General features: G+C 27.0%; 1 protein-coding gene across 2 annotated transcripts; it reads right to left on the reverse strand.

The window, feature by feature from the left end:
* Positions 1-5071: 5071 nt before the first annotated feature.
* Positions 5072-14226, reverse strand: SiaT (beta-galactoside-a-2,6-sialyltransferase). 2 transcript variants are annotated; one of them, XM_089217288.1, is made up of 6 exons: positions 13988-14226; positions 10595-10882; positions 8135-8460; positions 7315-7514; positions 7043-7217; positions 5072-5452 (listed from the first exon to the last, which is right to left on the reverse strand). In XM_089217288.1, the coding sequence occupies exons 2-6, from the start codon at positions 10852-10854 to the stop codon at positions 5202-5204; spliced, it is 1212 nt and encodes a 403-aa protein (XP_089073414.1). In that variant the 5' UTR covers positions 10855-10882; positions 13988-14226; the 3' UTR covers positions 5072-5201. The 2 variants fall into 2 exon arrangements, with proteins under 2 accessions (XP_089073414.1, XP_089073415.1); XM_089217289.1 differs by lacking the exon at positions 13988-14226 and adding an exon at positions 13823-13949.
* Positions 14227-18877: the final 4651 nt, after the last annotated feature.

Here is an 18877-nt window from a genome sequence, read left to right on the forward strand (position 1 = left end):
AGGAGAGTATCTATGTCTATGTGTAATTCATTTATAATTTATAATATATATATTATATATATGTGAAATTGAATATTTGTTCTAATCAGAAAAAAAATAGGTTGGTACCTAACACTTTAACTATCCACATTAAAAAAAAAAAAAAAAACAATAATTTGTGATTCCCTCTGCAAAAAGTTCAGAAATTACTCTGTTAGTAATTTAATTCAGAACCTAAGTTATTCTATGCACTACGCAGGTATTATAAATATAAAATCGAAACTTCGTGTTATATACGTACTATAGAAATCCTAATACTTACTAATTTACTTAAAATAAAAGTTCATTATTACAATATAAAAATTAAATAATATATGATTTAAGACTACGTATTACTAGGTTTTACGGTTTAATGTGTTGTCACTAGGTATAGTCGGTTTAGGTAATATTATATGTCCATTTTTAAGACATGACATAAATGCTTTTTAGCCAGACTAGCAAGTGTTTAGTATATTTTACTAATACCTTAAAACGAATTTTGGTCATCATTCTCCTATATAGGTACACTGCAGTGACAGTATGTTATTGTATCCATACCCAGAACGTATGCTTCCCCTTATTTACACTATACATATAAAAATAGCATAACATCGTATATTGTAGTTATACTATGTGTTTGTACCGAGACATAATATTGTTCATCATTTCCGGAGTATAGAATTACATTAGGCACTAGACTCCTAGAGTGAACCCATAATGATGTCTAAGTATATATCTACTATAATCAATACATATTTAAGGAAATCCTTTCATCTGTGAATATTTGTTGACAATATTTGGTTACCTATCAATGGGTGCATATATATTAAATATATATGTGTGTGTGTGTGTGTGTGTGTGTGTGTGTGTGTGTGTGTGTGTGTGTGTGTGTGTGTGTGTGTGTGTGTGTGTGTGTGTGTGTGTGTGTGTGTGTGTGTGTGTGTGTGTGTGTGTGTGTGTGTGTGTGTGTGTGTGTGTATGCGTGTATCGTGTATAATATCTTCTTCTTTTCCTTCGCCTTCTCTCCCAACTATATTTGGTCGGCCACCCTGGTCCTAAATTTCCACATACTACAATCCTTAGCATCCCCCTCACAAACACTAGCCATTCTTATATCGCACTATATAACTTCAAACCATCTCTTTTTCGATCTTTCTCTTCCTTTTTTCTATCCACGCACATGTTCTTTGTCACTAAAACTGCCTCAGTTTTTTCTCTTCTTAAAACATGTCCTAGCCATCCAACCTATTGTCATGCAATTTGTCAACTATTGGAGCCACTCCTATACTACTTCTGAAATACTCATTTCTTATTCTGTCCTCTGCGTCACTCCACTCATCCACCTTAACATTCTCATCTCCGCAACACTCATTTTCCTCTATTTTATCCATAGCCTAACATTCCGATCCATACATCATTGCCGGCCTTACTACTGTCTTATAAAATGTACTTTTAACCTGATTGGGATTCTTCTATCGCATAAAACAACTGATGCTTCTCTCCACTTTTTCCATCCACACTTAATCCAATGCATAATATCTTCGCCAAAACCATTCTTTTGTCATACGGATCCTAAGTACTTGAAACTATCAACTTCGTCCACTACCTCACCCACCATATTCACAACATGGCAACATGCCTATTCTTATTTACTCTTTGGACTCTGTCTCCAAGATGAAAATTAAATTCGATACACACAGTTTTACTTTTACTAATTTTTAAGTATTAAACTTTTATATTATATATGTATATTGTGTAACACTATTTTTAATCATTTTATCATTAAAGACGTGTATAAGTCAAATAGCTAACAATGCTTTATAATAGGTACACTATAATTAATTCAAATCATCATCGGTTTATTACGATCCACGCATAATCCCAGCAAACGCCTAAATCTAAAATGCTTGTTGTGAATGCTGTACTACGCCTATACGTGTATTGCTATAAAACACTGTTATAGTTGTTTAAGCGAAATATTATTTTATAGTTAGTTTTATCTATGTATACTCTACCTACCTATTTTTTTTCAATATGAATATTAAACATTTTAAACTAAGACCGGTTCTTCGTAATCAGTAGATATTCATTCGAAAAATATTTCAATGTTCTATTAATTCATGTTTTTACGGGACAATATATCAATGAAAGCTAGATAAAATAATCGATGATTATTTTATTTTATTATATACAATTATTGTTTAAATCTTATTACATCCAAGATATTGAAAAATATTCAACTGTATAATATCCAACTAAATGGTTCTATATAAACTGCAGACTAGTGAACACTGAATAGAGGTAATATAATAACTGAGAAACTGAATACCTATAGGCTATAATATGTGATGCGTACAGACGTGCAGTTGTATTTGCAGTAGGTGTGCAGAACCTCCAGAACCAATACTATATACAAAGTATATAATATACCTCTATACGTAAATATTTATATATATAGGATTTATTTATACCTTCTAAAATTATAATATGACAGTTGATAAATCAATATATATACATAATATAGAAACTTAATAAATCTTAAACAACATACAATAAAAAATAAAAATTATAAAATAAAAATAGATATTATAACAACGATATTAAAAAATGTTCAATGTAAATAATGTAGGAAGACTAAACATATACCTAAGTATACAACTATAGTGTACTGTGCGTATTCACATTCGCCTCTCCTATTCATTTCAACGATACATTCATAGGATGACATCAGCTCCTCTGGCAACATGCCACTTGTTATTTTTATTACTGTTTAACAACTATGAAGGAAGTGGTAGAAAGTGCACAGTTTATAGATTTAAATGATTTAATATTACATTGTTTTCGTTGAATTAAAACAATATTTACAATTTACCCAAACATTGACCTTGAATTAATGAACTAATGTCAATATAATATGTCGTTTAAGTTCTGTATCACTGCCTAATAAGTATGTCTATGAGACCATGGCACAGCAAAATATTTAAATGCTGATTTTCAATAATAATATATGAAAAAAATTTACTTAATGTCATTCATTATTTCTTCTCGATACGCGTGTTTTGGGACATGATGCCTACTACTTCTACCTGCATTATAATCTTTTATATAAATATAATATTTATATACAAAAGAATTTACAATTTTAATACACGCTAATTTTCAAAATTGCACCGTAAGATGTTATCTATAATTATTAGAATATGAGCTGAAAAAATTAACATTATTTGATCTACATGAAAAATTAAGTTACACTGTTACTAGGTTACATTTTTTAACTTTTGATTGAATTCCAAAAACTAAAATTTAAACATTGGTTTTTTGATGTATTGTTTATAGTTTGTGTCTGTGGTAAAAAGTAGGGGTGTAAAAGAGTACCCGAACATATTTTTTAAAATGTATTATTTTTTTTCATGGAGGTCAGAAAATACTGACTAAAAATAAGATACAAATGTTATTTTAATAACTTTCTATACAAAGACTTACAGAAATTACCGATAGGTTTTATGAGAAATTAATAATAATAATATATATATTTGAACAGTAAAATTTATTACCTATTAAGTCATTCTGAACAATATATTATTATTATACTTATGAATTAAAAGTATTAAACTTTTATATTATATATTTGTGTATACTTAGTGTATATGTATAGGTAAATTAAGACTATTAAGTTATCATAGGTAAGTGCCTAAAAATTAAATCAAGGAAAAATTGATAATTATGATATACAAGTACTAAACGTTAAGTACATATTTTTTAATAAATTTGTATCCTCTTAATTTCTATCGATACACTTTGTAATATGAGGTATGTATATTAGTTTCGATTATTTTTTGTTTTATTATTATTCTTAAGTAAGTAAGAACTAAGCAATATAGGTATGATGTTGTATTTTATATTACAAAAACACTAGATTAAAATGTTCTTTTTAGAATCAATTTGAAGTTATAATGTTGTTTATCTTTAATTTAAAATTAAATAAATAAATGTCTATTGAATAAGTCAGGTAAATGTTTTGCACCAAGGAAATTAAAAAGAAAAGTGACCTATAAATTTTTACTTTAATATTGTAGATTATAATAATAATATGTTTTCATGAAAAATATTTACTTGCATAATTGTATACCGTATTAATAACAATAACGTGCATTTGTAATAATATTTATAATATAATAGTACCACTACTATTATATCCAATAGATTATATTTTAATGAATAATACGATTCTTCGATTATATATTTCTACAATACTACCATAGGTCACGCGTACTTCGAATAATCTTTTTGACCATCATAAACATTAAAGTGTAATTTTAAATAAAATAATACGAACGTATTATACATTTTACAATATTATAACCGTTCACGGTCGTATTACCTTCATTACTCATTATGTGTAGAAGTTATTGTTTCATTACCTTCATTCAAACACTGAGATCGAAATTCGGATGACTCTTGAAAAAGACAACAACATTATAATAATTATGTCAATGAAACAATAATATAACTATAAAATTTAGTATAGGTACGCCATTATAATGTGGTATTATATAGTACCCAATACCAACATTACCAACAATATATAATTATCAGTCGTATATATAATAAAATATTTTAAAAAAACGAAATAACCATAATCATTGTTACAATAATATTCCGTAGAAAATACAATTTAATGTTGTAGCCATTTTCACTATAGTTTAATAATATTATGTATAAATCCTATATACAGGCTGTCAGACTATAATGTTTTGTTTCTGTACAATAATAAAAAAAATTATGTCAGACTTCGTAGTATTTTGTGTTATATTGAATGTTTGATCTACTAATAAATATTGTTCCAAAATAACAAGTTCAAAATTGATTAGTTAATGATATTAATATGTAGGTAAGTGATGGTGATACGACATAAATCATAATAATATACCTATTAATAGTATATTTACGAAATATGATCGCGCTCTAATAGGCACACAACTAGACTAAATGAAGACAGTACCTCTCGATCATGTCCTCTCAATTCCTCATACAAAATTATTTGCATTGTGAATATTATAATAATATAACTATATTTTGAGACATATTATTATGCAAAATTAGGTACATATTATAAAAAAAAAAACATATAGGTACAATTATAATAAATTAATAATAATACGTCTTTGTCGTCGTTGCAGTCACTATAACGAAGTACATATCGGAGACTTATAACCGGGGATTGAGATGAACCCTGTATGGAATACTGTTTGATCGGGCATGGTGTTGGCCGTTAGCATCAGCAGTTTTTCCGCCGCCAGTGGATGCCAAACCCCAAATGTACAAGTCACGTCGACTTTTTCGTGATAGTAATGACACCGATGTGTCATTCTTTCAGATGGTATGAACTCGAACATGTTAACGACCGTACATCGTGGCAACAGCAATGCTAATCCTATAATTGAAATCGAAATGAATTTAATATACATAATATCATATAACATAATAAATTTCATACATAGATAGATAGGTAGCGTATGTCGGTGTAACAATACTGCACCGTGTGCATGGTTGAAATGCTATATTATTATTATTTATTATATTATAATACCTAACCGCTATCGGTAATTGCCGTAACGGTTCGCACGCATTTATTACTATATTATATATTATAATAATATATTGGGTGTAATTGAAGTGTTCGACGATTTTATACTGAAATTACATGTGCTCATACCTACTGCATAAACCTATCATATTTTCTTTATACACCCTGTATACACACAGCGCCTGCAGTGACAGGACTCAGTGATTGTGTTATATAATAAACATACTATAATTTAGTAAGATAGCTGCCTACGCAAACTATCATAAGTTTAAATATATATTTTTATTACTGCATACGTTATATCAGACTATCCGTTAGGTATCCTAGTGGTTTACTGGTATCAGAATTACCTATACATCGATCGGTATTAGGTTTTTCTTCCGACTCCCCCAGATCTGGTACTAATAAGTGTAGGTATATACAATATGTTAGAGTTCTAATCCAAATATCAGCTTGAGTGTTTAGAAATACAAATAGCAGATTTAATTAGTTCATATTTTGTATAATACCAATAATTATACTATATTTTTTACAATATAATTATAATTACAACAATAATTCTGTTGTCAAATTGTTATTATGTTGTCAAGCATAGGTTACTTTTTTTTTGAACGTAGGTGTTTGATAATAATATATTTCGAATACTTTTATTAGTATTGAGACCGTTATATATCTTATAATTATTTACCTATTGCTCGTCGTTAAACACTGTGACCAAAAAATAATAATATATGTATAAGTATACTTATCCATTATATATGTTAGCCACAAGCTAATATACTAAGTGTTATTATCATTATTTGGATGTTTTTTTTATGAATTGTTACAAATATTTGTATGAATTTAAATGAGCCAGATAATTTTAATATAATACGTATTTTAGTGGTATTTAAAATGCCTACTTTACTTTGAGAATATTCATATATAGGTAAATTAATCATAGAAAACATATTTAGAAAATTATTTTTATTTATTTTAAGTATTTGAATACTCGTATTTCGTGATTATCTAACCCAAGTATGTGTATGAAAAATTTACTTATTATTTATTTTAAATATACTATTGACTTGCCTTATTCGGTTAGAATTTTGGTTGGTTTCAAGAAATTATTTCTTTAAAAAAAAAAAAAAATACTTTGAGTAGGTACCTATTTCCTAAAATTATTACACTAACCACAGTGAAATATAAAACATATAACTGTTTAGTGTGTGTATATATACATATTATCATACAAGTACCTACTATAGTTATATACATTATACTTTATTTATATAATATATTAGTTTACATGATTACAATATGGTTTGATTATATCATATTCATACGACCATACTATATATTATATATATATATATATATATATACATATATATCAGTGAATATGACTATAATATAATGTATTATGTAAGTCTTAAATATGAGTTTATAATATTTTACCTAAAAATCCCGATGATGGGGGGTTGCGTCTTATATGAGCTGTAGTATGATCTTGTATGTAATCCCATAAACGCCATAGATACTGTGGATGAACAATATGAAAGTTTGACCTCGGATTAGATTTTCTAAATGATATGTAGTTGTCAATAAAGTTATGATCGGGGCTCGTAATCCACTAAAAGTGAATAAATTTAAATTTAAATTAAAGAAGAAATTGATTAAACGAATTAAACATAATATTATATAGTCGTTAAACTGTGATTGATTATTACTTCGTTAATTGACGATGTATAATTTGATGGATCCCACATCAAAAGTTTGAGCCGCTTGTATAATGGTGATGATACAAATTGAAATTGTGGTTTAGTAACAACTTGTGAGTTTAAAATACGTATTGTTGTCTTTGAGCCCACATCTTTTTCATATCCTTTTGTTGGAGCATTATTGAACCGTAACACCAAGTCATGTTGATCTGAAAAATGAAAATGAAACTTTTATATTCTTATCATGTACGCAACATTAAATTATGCATATATAATATGATATTAATTAAAAAACTATTTTGAAAAATAACAATAATATAATATTGAATACTTATATTATTGTATTATTTTTTTTATAATTTGTCTATTATGTTTTGTTATATGGTATAGGTACTTGGTTATATTTTTCAATATTTTTAAATAATCTCAATATTCGAATACATTTTTAATTAAACTTGATTAAAAAAAAATGGGTAAAATGTAAAAAAATTATCGTATATTTTAAGTTATCTATTTTAATTATTGTATAAGTTTATAATTTCTGTCCATATAGAAACAACTTTAAAAGTATCTTTTCGATACAATAAAATATAAACAATTTTAATCAGGGATTGATTTCACAAAGTCGATTTCAATAATAGGATATCAGGTTTATACATTATTATGGTTATTATCTATATTGGTATTCATTACGCGTAATACACTTGATTATTATTCATTCACGCAGAAGAGTGTGAATATAAATTACTGGTGACGAAACAAATTCAACGATCTATTATATTCAATGTCTATATGTATGGTTCAATAAAAAATGTGTTGAATTTTTCACCTATAAAGTATCCGAGATTTGAATTGCGAAGAGTAGCCGCATTGGATATGATTGCACAAGTGCCGAATACTTCATTATCGTCAAACAGCGGTACATCCGGAATAGTTTTGGTCAATAAATGATCAATGTCATTTTTTTCTAATGTTCTAAATTTCTCCACACTGGAAGCCATATCACACGTCCAGTCACTTTTGACGTTATTCGGTGCTTGCGGTCTATACGGAACATTGTAAGGGTTCTCGTTTTTAACGGATCCATAGTTGCTACTTTCCTTCATTATTACCTGCCTTAGACGGGCAATGATTTTGTTTTTGAAATTAGATAACCTGTAATGATATATACATATTAAGTCAGTAATTTATACGGATATAATAAATGCATACCATGTATTATAATATTATATCATAATAATTCATAGTACAAAAGTACAAGTGTACAACAACGTTTAATTACCCGATACCTACACACGCTATATGTTTGAAAATATATTATAATTTTTATATCGTCTAGACTTGAGTATATTATAGTAATATACACACCTACTTAATCTATATTATAATTTATAGTTACCTATTGTTTGTAGGTAGTCCGAGTTGTTGGACAAATGTAACATCGTATAAATAATGGGTTTAGCTAGGTATTTATTACCTACTTTAATGACAACTATTTACATTAGATTACAATTTAAACAAAAGATAATTATCTAGATAAGAAATACTGTTATATTATCTTATCCAAATAACTATTGTGTCAGTTATTTAATGGTTATAAGGTTATAACTATCTTATCATTTGACTTAAAACTCCATCAGAAAAATATTAATTTCTCATCAACAATATTTTTATTTATATAATTTAATTCTACTATTAGAAGATAATCCACAAATACCTACACATTATATACTAGAGACTAGACAATTATACAGATAAAGTTGATACTTTTAAGACGTGATTTAACGATTAGACTTTTTTCAAATATTATAACATGTTTAAGGACGTCTGGTGTACCAAGTGGAAAAACTAAATGCTGAATAATTAGCTGAAAATGGTAAAATTATGATTTCATCCAGTTTTAGATTTTTTATTTGTTTGTTATCACAATAATAATGATTAATATATAAATAGAAATTTACACCGATTAAATATAATATGTAATATATTTTAGAATTCAGATAATTAATATAAATTTTAGATTTAAAGGTTCTGCTTTTAAAATAGATAGTTTGGTATTTAGTTATTTTAAGACCTAATAATTTAATATTAAGATAGAATTACGTCACTTTAACTATACTCAAATCCTCAACAATTTGTATTGTAAAAGTTCAATACCTACATTTTGCATAATGTTTTGTCTAGAATTAGAGAAGAATTGAGTGTTGATTAATGAGTATTGAGTATTTGATATAAAACCAATTGATTAACCTTGGTAAAAATAAAATATATTTTGAATGTTAATGATGCAGTTGATAGTAAAATTGTTGTTCTTCGTTAAATAGTTTATTCGATAATATTCTGAGGTAACTATCAATACTATACCTATTCGTTAATTGAATATTTCTTATGGTAATAATTACTAGGTACTGTGTCACAGTGGAATGTTATAAAAAATATACGTATTACAATTCAAATGGGAATTTATACTGTTTAAAATAAAAGTCATTAAAAATTCTATTTGGTTAAAGTTTTCAAAATTTTTGTAAAATTACCTATTGCGCTTCACATCTACTACCACATCCTGAAATATTTAAATACTAAAATTTCGTGTGAATAGATGTATATAATTATGTTCATTCAGAATAGTTAATTTTGTAATGCTACTGCTGCACCCTTTTAATTAAAAACTATAATTTAAATTCAAACATTTAAATGTATATTAAATTGAAAACTTATAAAAATTGATTACCATTTACCGTTTTAGTAATTCGTTTAATATATTTCGATTAAATTTCAATATGCACATGTCGCCTACACACACAATTTAATTTTTCAGTAAAATCGATTAACATTAATAGTAAATACATACAATATATATATATATATATATATATGTACCTATAGAGTATAGAAATTATAATAAAACAGCATTTGCTTTATTGTTTTCTCGTACATCATAATTCATAATATGATATATTTTTTGTTATCTACGTCGACCACGTGTATAGTTACTACAGAAACATAATAACATATTATAATATAAATATATTATGTAATATATATATATAGGCGTGTTAATATCATGTCTAAACATTCAAGCCGAGGTCAGTCAGCGAATTCAAATTAACATGTGACGTCTTTTTGGATTTTTTTTATGTAGTGAAGGAACCGATTTTAATATCAGTATATTATATCTCACAAACGTTTTATTATCCTTTAACAGACCTGCGAAATACTTCTAACTTCTAAATACACGTCTATGTATACCATAATATTTCATATATAATTATTAATTTATGTTACCTGCCTGATTCTTTCCGTCTTGTCTAGTAGCGCTTCACTAATCCGCATTAATGGATTTCCGTTTCTCTGATGAGAAGTTGTAAAATCGCCTTCGTCATAATACTCAACATAGGGCTGCTGTTGTGTGTAAGTCAATTCTTGAGTTTGTTGGTTTTTGACACTTATGTGACGCCAATATTGTAGCCAAAGTAGATAAATGTATCCGCACATTCCCAATAGTACGACGTTTAAGAAAAACCATACTGTCAATGCAACCGAGCGCATTTTGATCAAATATTTGTGGTGCGTTTAACTGAAATAGGTATAATTGAAAAATATATATTAAGACTGGTTATAGTGGATAGGGACAGATCCAATGTAAAGATCTGTGGAGGTCGTCATTCATTTATATGTACTCAACACAAAAAATATTTATCTTGTACATTTTTATGTACTAGATAGATGGAATCAAATCTATCATTTTCACTTATTGTTGGATTATCATTTAAAGACGATATAATATACATATAATATATAATATGGATATACAATAAACAACCAAATAAAAAAAAATAAAACGGGGAAAGTAGGTAGGTAACCGCTTTGCTGCGTAAAGCAGGAGTCGAATGTACCTCGTCAGCGAGTAGGTCACTGTAATAGACGAGTTAAATTTGAATTCGATGATAAATTATTGCTCACGAAAAATGACTACCATGAGCGTATAGATGGTAACCTAACGTTAGTTTATTATATTGTAAATATATTGGTATCTATATTATAACTTCATGAATTATAAAATATATGGAATATCATACAGTTAATCTAAATATATTGAAAATGTAATTTTGGATATAAAATGTTAAAATATAGGTAATAATATACATAAAACTGTTAAAGTCTTAAATCTCCACGGTAAGTGTTTTTAAATTAGATACAATTAAATATATAAAACAATTATTCATTATTCTATAATTTTAAACAGATATTAAATTGAGACATTGAGTTGAAAATCTGAATTCGATCTCTATAATAAAGTTATGGTTACAGTAGGTATACAAATCGTATGAGCTACTTATGAGTTATGAAGCTTTGTATAACATTTCCTAGCCTTAACTACAAAAATTGAATATTCTATACATTTTCAAATAAGGACAATATAATTTGCAAATGTTCGTGATTTTTGAAAAATTTGAAAAAATTTGAACTTCAATAATCAATAAAAAACTTATTTAAAAATAAAAATCGGGCTTATAAATCATTATTTTATTTTGTATTGCTATACTTCTATAAATAATTAATTCAAAATTTCACAGATTGAAGTGCAATAAATGCTTGTAGGTATATAGATTTCATTATTTTTACATAGGTACAGTTTAGATTCTGAATGAAGAGATGGAGTAATGGATTAATGGATGTATTGGTTTTACAAATAATATATGTGTTTTTATTTTTATTTTTTGCGTCTCAAAACAGGAGAGGGCATTTTGAAAAGACAAAGAATGGACACTTTGACCTTTCACTTTGAAGAAGGTGTTTGGTAGAAAATTAGATCAAGTATGTTATCTTTGGAGCTCAAAAATAGAAATTCCTTAGTACTTTAATAAATAATTTATATGTGTGGGGGAGGGGGGGAGAAGTTACCAACATTTTTAAAAATGCAAATATTATTATTAAAATAATTGCTTGATATTTATGTATTATGTTTACCAAAACGTTAACTTAACCGTTTCTGCATACAATTTTTTTATCGTATATAATAATTTAAAATTGAATTCAATAATTCAAATTTAACACGCCTGTCGCCTAATACAGATACATACTTAATATGCTCGATACCAATTTTAAAGCATAGCTGATAACCCGTTTTTAAATTAGTTTTACCAATAATTAAAATACTAGATTAAATATTTTAAAAACATGTAGAATTGCTTATGGCGAGTTTAATACTTTAATGTGAACTATGACAGGAGGGGGCATAATAGCCACGATTGCATTGGTCCCTGTTAGACTATTATTATAGTTAATGGTACACTGGTACTAGTACTTTTGTCCTTAGTGTGATCATGAAAATAACAAAGTAGTATTATAGATATTGTATATGGTATTTTGTCTTCATTTTCAATGTATTAATATCTAAATTGGCTTATATATACCGTTGTAATAGTATAATTAGGTAAAATATATAGTTAAATATATAATGAGTTATTGATTATAATATGTTATACAACAAAAATACTTGTATATTATGTCGTAATAGAATAGTTGCACACTTGTACCTTACTTACTACAATTTTTTTTTTGCCACAAAAACTTATTTATAATATTATGTATAGGTAGGCATATTATATTATATTATAAATAAGACTTATGTTTTTTTTTTTATAAAAAAATATAAAATTTTATGCTGAAATCGGTAAAATGAATAAACATATACAGTATATCCTTAGCGTTTAGTTATGATTCGAAAAAACGGACCTTACAAATTGAAAAAAAGTATACAATACGTGTTAAATAGTTAATTGAATTCATATAAACGCTGTTTAGTGATCTTTTATTTATGTATAATAGTTTGAGTGATATGTATAAAATACAATAATGCTTATTGCATACCTATTAATTATTATAATTATCAGTACAGCAGTCAATATGTAGTGATGTCTTGGTGCTGCAATGTCAATTAATTTCTTAATCGATCATATTTGTTATATGGAAATAGTTAAGGAACATTTGGTTAACTCATGACGAAAATAATCTAACAAAAATACAAAATGTATCTACAATCTACATAGAACACATTTTTAACATATCAATATGAATGTAATAATATATTTATTATTGTATATTTATAGCCATACCATTCTAAAAATAATTTTCTTTTAATCTAATCATGCTAAATACTTGATTGCGGTTAACTTATAATAAAATAGACGTGTTTTTAGAGTAATAATAAATTGCATGAATCTTTCTGGGCACTTGGGCACCTGGGCACCTGCAGACTACCAATATTTATCGATGATATAAGGTAAGAAATTTAGTATTTATCTACTATAGAATAGATTGTAAATTCAAGACAGGAAATTAATTATTTGGTATCTATAAGTTGTTATACTTATGGATTGATGGACATTTCAAATGTATGAGTATAAAATTATAGTACAGGAACGGATCCATGTTTTTAAGAAATTTATTTCAGAGGGAATATTCAGATAAAATGTATATTGAGCAGTTTACTCTGAACTACGGTTTTACGTACCTACGTACTTACGGCCACACAAAATAAACGTAGAATTCCAATTAGTTTTTCTAATAATTACATTTATCATACGGCACGTGTACATGGTAATTTTATTGTATTATAATCTCGGAGTTATTAATATTATATAGACAAGACAAGTGTTAATAGTTTGATTACACCTACCTCATGTACCATGCACATTAATGTAGGGGCATATAAATCACACGCGAATTAATTGGCAATTAATCGCTTATGTATATAACGCACGAACGAAGTAACTATAATATTATGATATAGGTATATTGATATTATCGAATCCACACATTTTCATTCGATCTTAAATAATAATTCCACGTCGGTTTATATTGTACGGTACTTAACCACTGCACACGGATGCGGTAGTCGTGCGTATGATAACCCGAAAAACGCTTTCCATCGTGGTAGGGTTGCAGCACAGCATCAGTGTATGCAGGATCAATATAAACCGTACTTGCGCCATCCGAAATGCGCATCTGACTTTACATGCAATAGCGACCTGAACGCACGCGCCAGTACGTAATATTATAGGGGAGAAGAAATAATAATAAATTTATTAGTTATTCATGTCACAGTTACGACGCCATTATATTAATAGTATACATGTGCCTATAATATACTAACACCGGTATAATATACTACTGCAACCACGCTTCGTATTTTAATATTTACATATTAATATTATATAGGCACGGAAATGCTGCACTGAACAAAAGTATGCAGTAGGTATATGGCAGTTGTTAATATACGTTATTAATTATAGGTACTTACGCCAAAATCATTTAAAATCGATTAATGTCAAACAGCAATCATCACAAATGTCATTTCAATCAAAATTACGATATCTTTTATTATTTTTAAAGGCGTTTAAAATTGTTTTCTAGTAAAATAAATCGTTTTAAAAATAATAATTATATTACCCCGCTTATTATTTTTTCTATTATCTTGAATGCATGTTTACCCTAAAATTATAATCGTGATACTCTGATCCTACTAAATTGTTATGATCAAGATATTTTACAACTATTTTGCAATATTTTTTATCGTAGAAAAAGTCAGTGAGATGCACTGAGATTAAACATGAATACTCTTAAAAATTGTTTTTACTTTTGTTATTATTTAAACTAAACTCAGCAAAGTAAAAAGGTTTTATATCAATGTTGTTACCTATAGAGTAAAATTTATTTACCTAACTTAACCTATAGAGTAATTTTGGTTTTTGATGTAATTTTCAAACAAATCACCATAGATACATGAAATTTTCACCGAATCTTTATATAAGTATATTCTATCCAACATGCAATTTTCAAAAATTTTTGACTTAAGTTGAAATATTTATAGACATTTGAAATTTTCGATCATTATTAGTTTTTTTTAAATTAATATTGATAAAAATTTATTTGTTAGGCAGAAAAGCTTGAAAATTTAATACAAGGCTCTTAACATATTTTTACAATAGCAGTTGAAAAATAAAATAAATTCATAGACAAAATTCTTTTTTATAAGCATTCAAAGATTTAATTTTGACAAAATACGTAAAAATCACGAAAATTCACAAATTATTTTAAGATAGAAATTCATAAAAAATTTTCCTTTTATATCTAAGATTTGAAAATTTAATACAAGATTCCTTACAAGTTTTTCAATCTTTATCACAAATAAAAAGTCCACCGGAAATTCAAATTAAATTTTTATGAGCATTTGAAATTTAAAATTTTACAACATTGAATTTTGACTTTTATCGATTTCTTTATTTTGGTGTAACTCTAAAAAAATTGACCGCAGATATTTGAAAATTTCACTGAATGTTTATATAGACATTTTCTATATTTGATAACATTTTCAAAATATTTAGATTTGTTTTGAGCTGTTTACTGACATTTTAATTTTTCAACTTTTTTAGTTTTTTTTTTCTATAAATATCGATAAAAAATTATTTGTTCGGTAGAAAAGCTTGAAAATTTAATACAAGGCTTCTAACACATTATAACAATAGCAGTTAAAAAATATTAAAAATTCGTAGGTACGATTTTTTTTTATAAGCATTTAAATTTCAAATTTTGACTAAATACGTAAAAATTACGGCAATGTTCAAATTATCTTAGATAGAAATTCATAAAAGTTTTTCTTTTTAATTCTAATATTTGAAAATTTAATACAAGGCTTCTAACTCATTTTAACAATAGCAGTTGAAAAATAAAATAAATTCATGGTCACAATTTTTTTTACAAGGGTTCAAAGTTTGAATTTTGACAACATACGTAAAAATCACGAAAATTCATAAATTATTTTATGCTAGAAATTCATAAAAAATGTTCCTTTTATATCTAAGATTTGAAAATTTAATGCATAGCTCCTATCATATTTTTATAATAGCAATTGAAAAATGTTTATTTACAAGCATTCAAAGTTTGAATTTTGACAACATAATATGTTGTAATATTATATTACTATATTACATATTATTTACATATTATGTAAAAATCACGAAAATCACAAAAATTCGCAAATTATTTCAAACTAGAAATTCATAAAAAAATTTCTTTTTAAATCTAAGATTTGAAAATTTTTAATAATTTATAATATATCCTAGACAGATAAACCGTCTTCGATCAGAATTCCATCCATTTCAGTAACCCACTTGTAACCTATACAGTACAGCAGAGCGACATGCACGACTTACCCGCCTTCTTTTTTTTTGTGTCTGTGTACAGCATAACTAGTCGAACTAATGCTTGAATTTCAAACTTTGGGGGTGATTTCCTATGTAAAATTGAATATCCTTGGTGCATTATTATAGTGGTCAAAAGTTAATATTTTCCAACAGTTTTCAAAAAAATCGATTTTTTATATGCTTGTAATTCGAAAACTGATCACTGTAAATACTTGAAATTTTTACCAAATGGTTATGTTAGTATTATCTATATACAGTTTAATTTTTAAAATGTTTTGACTTTTTTTGAGTTATTTATAGACCACTGAAAATTTGCAAATTATTTTTAAGCTAGAAATTCATAATTCATTTTCTCTTTAAATCTCAGATTTGAAAATTTTTAATAATCTATAATATATCCTAGACAGATATACAGTCTCCGTTCAGAATCGTTTTCGTATACAATGATACCTATCATTGCATTCAAATTTGACCTACCCTAGTCAGAGGTCCACCCCACCCCCTAATGTACAGCAGAGCGATACCCACTTACCTGCTTCTTTTTTTTTATGTTATTGATTTTTTTAAATTAATAAATATTTATATTTATAGGTATTGTAAAAATATTATGTTCAATTTTAATTACTATATAATATATATGTAATAATGATTTATATTTGCTATGTAATCAATGCACATTACTCCTGCGTGGCTAATAAATCAATCCATCATAATTATGTAGGTATGAGCTTATACCTACGTATTCAAATCATATATATCTATTCAAATATCTGTATAATTATTTTTTCAGTGGTACTCAGTTTATCGAATGTGACGTTCTATAATATTTCCCTATTTATATTTTAATTAACTTTTTGGAATAAAAAATATCAATGATTTTACATTCAACGGTGTTTACATACACGGCCAAGTTAAACGAATATATTATCTACACTTTATTTGTCCAAGATGGATTGTTAGTAAATTTAAACTAATGATGTTGCGCATATATTGAAACAAGAAATCAAAGTGAATAATTATTATAGAAACAAATAATAAGTAAATCTGTATTAATGGTTCAAATATATAATAGCTGGGCATACATCTGGTTTTAGGAACCATTGATATTGTACAGATTGGAAAGTGATGTGAAATTCATAAATAAATGGGGTCAAAGAAGATATGGATTTTGACAAGCCAATTGGAGCAAAAACAGATGTAGCTCGAAAACAAAATATTAATAATTATTTGCGGTCATTATAATATGAAAATTAATTGGGATTCTCGCGTGAGATAAAACAAAAATAACGCGGAGATGGCAGGACTGACAGGAGTACTAAAAAAAAAACACGAACGAACCTAATATTGCCAATAATATTGATTACCTAGGTATACCTTTTACAATAATGTTATATGTAACGACAAAATATCCTATTTTCCTTCCATTATTACCCACCCACCCATCCACTCATATTAAAAGTGAATATTACATCGAGTAAAGGAGGACCTGAACAAGTTAGGGATATTAAAATGTCCAAAGAGAGAGCGCACGGTAGAAAGGAGTGGAACTTATATAAAAGGCAGTGCCGGCAGGAACTTTTAAATCGTGATTTTAGGAAGTATGAAATGAAGTGGAATATTGTGTATGTATAGGTACACCACCAAATATATCATTATTTATCCCATCTTGTAGTATGGTAAAGTGATACATTTCGATATGTTATTTTTAGTTGGCCATTGTTGCGTAATTGTTTGTTCTTTTGACCACTGGGCACTGACAATACTTGTGTGACATAAGTATGACCATTAACCAAGTTTAAATAATAAAAGTAAAAGGCGGTCTGGCGCTGAACTACTTGTAGTGCGCGACGTGCAACACGCCCCACCAACTATCTAAATTATATTTTAATGAAAAATCAATGATACATTTTAACGTCAGTACTTACCTAATATACCAGATACCTATATGGCTATTTAAAAGTTTTTTTGTTTGAATTCTACACAACAGTATGGTATATGTACATTAATATTTACATCACATTACCACACATTTAATTTATGCACGTGTTTTTTAATCGTATATCATAAAAATATTTTTTATACTTAGATTGTACATAATATATTATACTACTATGTACTTATCTGCAGTTATCAGGTACATACTACATACTACATAAACTATTAGTGTATTTCTATACATCCGACTGTTGTTATAATAAGTGCGATTCATAATTGAACTAAATGCAACACCTATAATTTTTCGAGAGAAAAACGGAAGTTGGTTGAACGGAGCATAAGTACAGGTGGAACAGGTGTATTTAAATTTGGGTTAAATTTCTGTCTGAGCTTGCTTTACTGAAAAATCATTACATTATTATATTTAA

This window comes from Diuraphis noxia, unplaced genomic scaffold (assembly GCF_037042655.1).
Source record: "Diuraphis noxia isolate RWA-SAM2 unplaced genomic scaffold, SU_Dnox_SAM2 contig0001, whole genome shotgun sequence".
In the NCBI taxonomy this organism is placed as follows: Eukaryota; Metazoa; Arthropoda; class Insecta; order Hemiptera; family Aphididae; genus Diuraphis; species Diuraphis noxia.

Coding starts and splice junctions, on each gene's coding strand:
- SiaT (XM_089217288.1), bottom strand. CDS start 10,854: ATGCGCTCGGTTGCATTGACAGTATGGTTTTTCTTAAACGTCGTACTA. Junction 8,461..10,594: donor GACAAGACGGAAAGAATCAG/GCAGGTAACATA, acceptor ATATCATTACAG/GTTATCTAATTTCAAAAACA. Junction 7,218..7,314: donor ATACATCGTCAATTAACGAA/GTAATAATCAAT, acceptor ATTCACTTTTAG/TGGATTACGAGCCCCGATCA.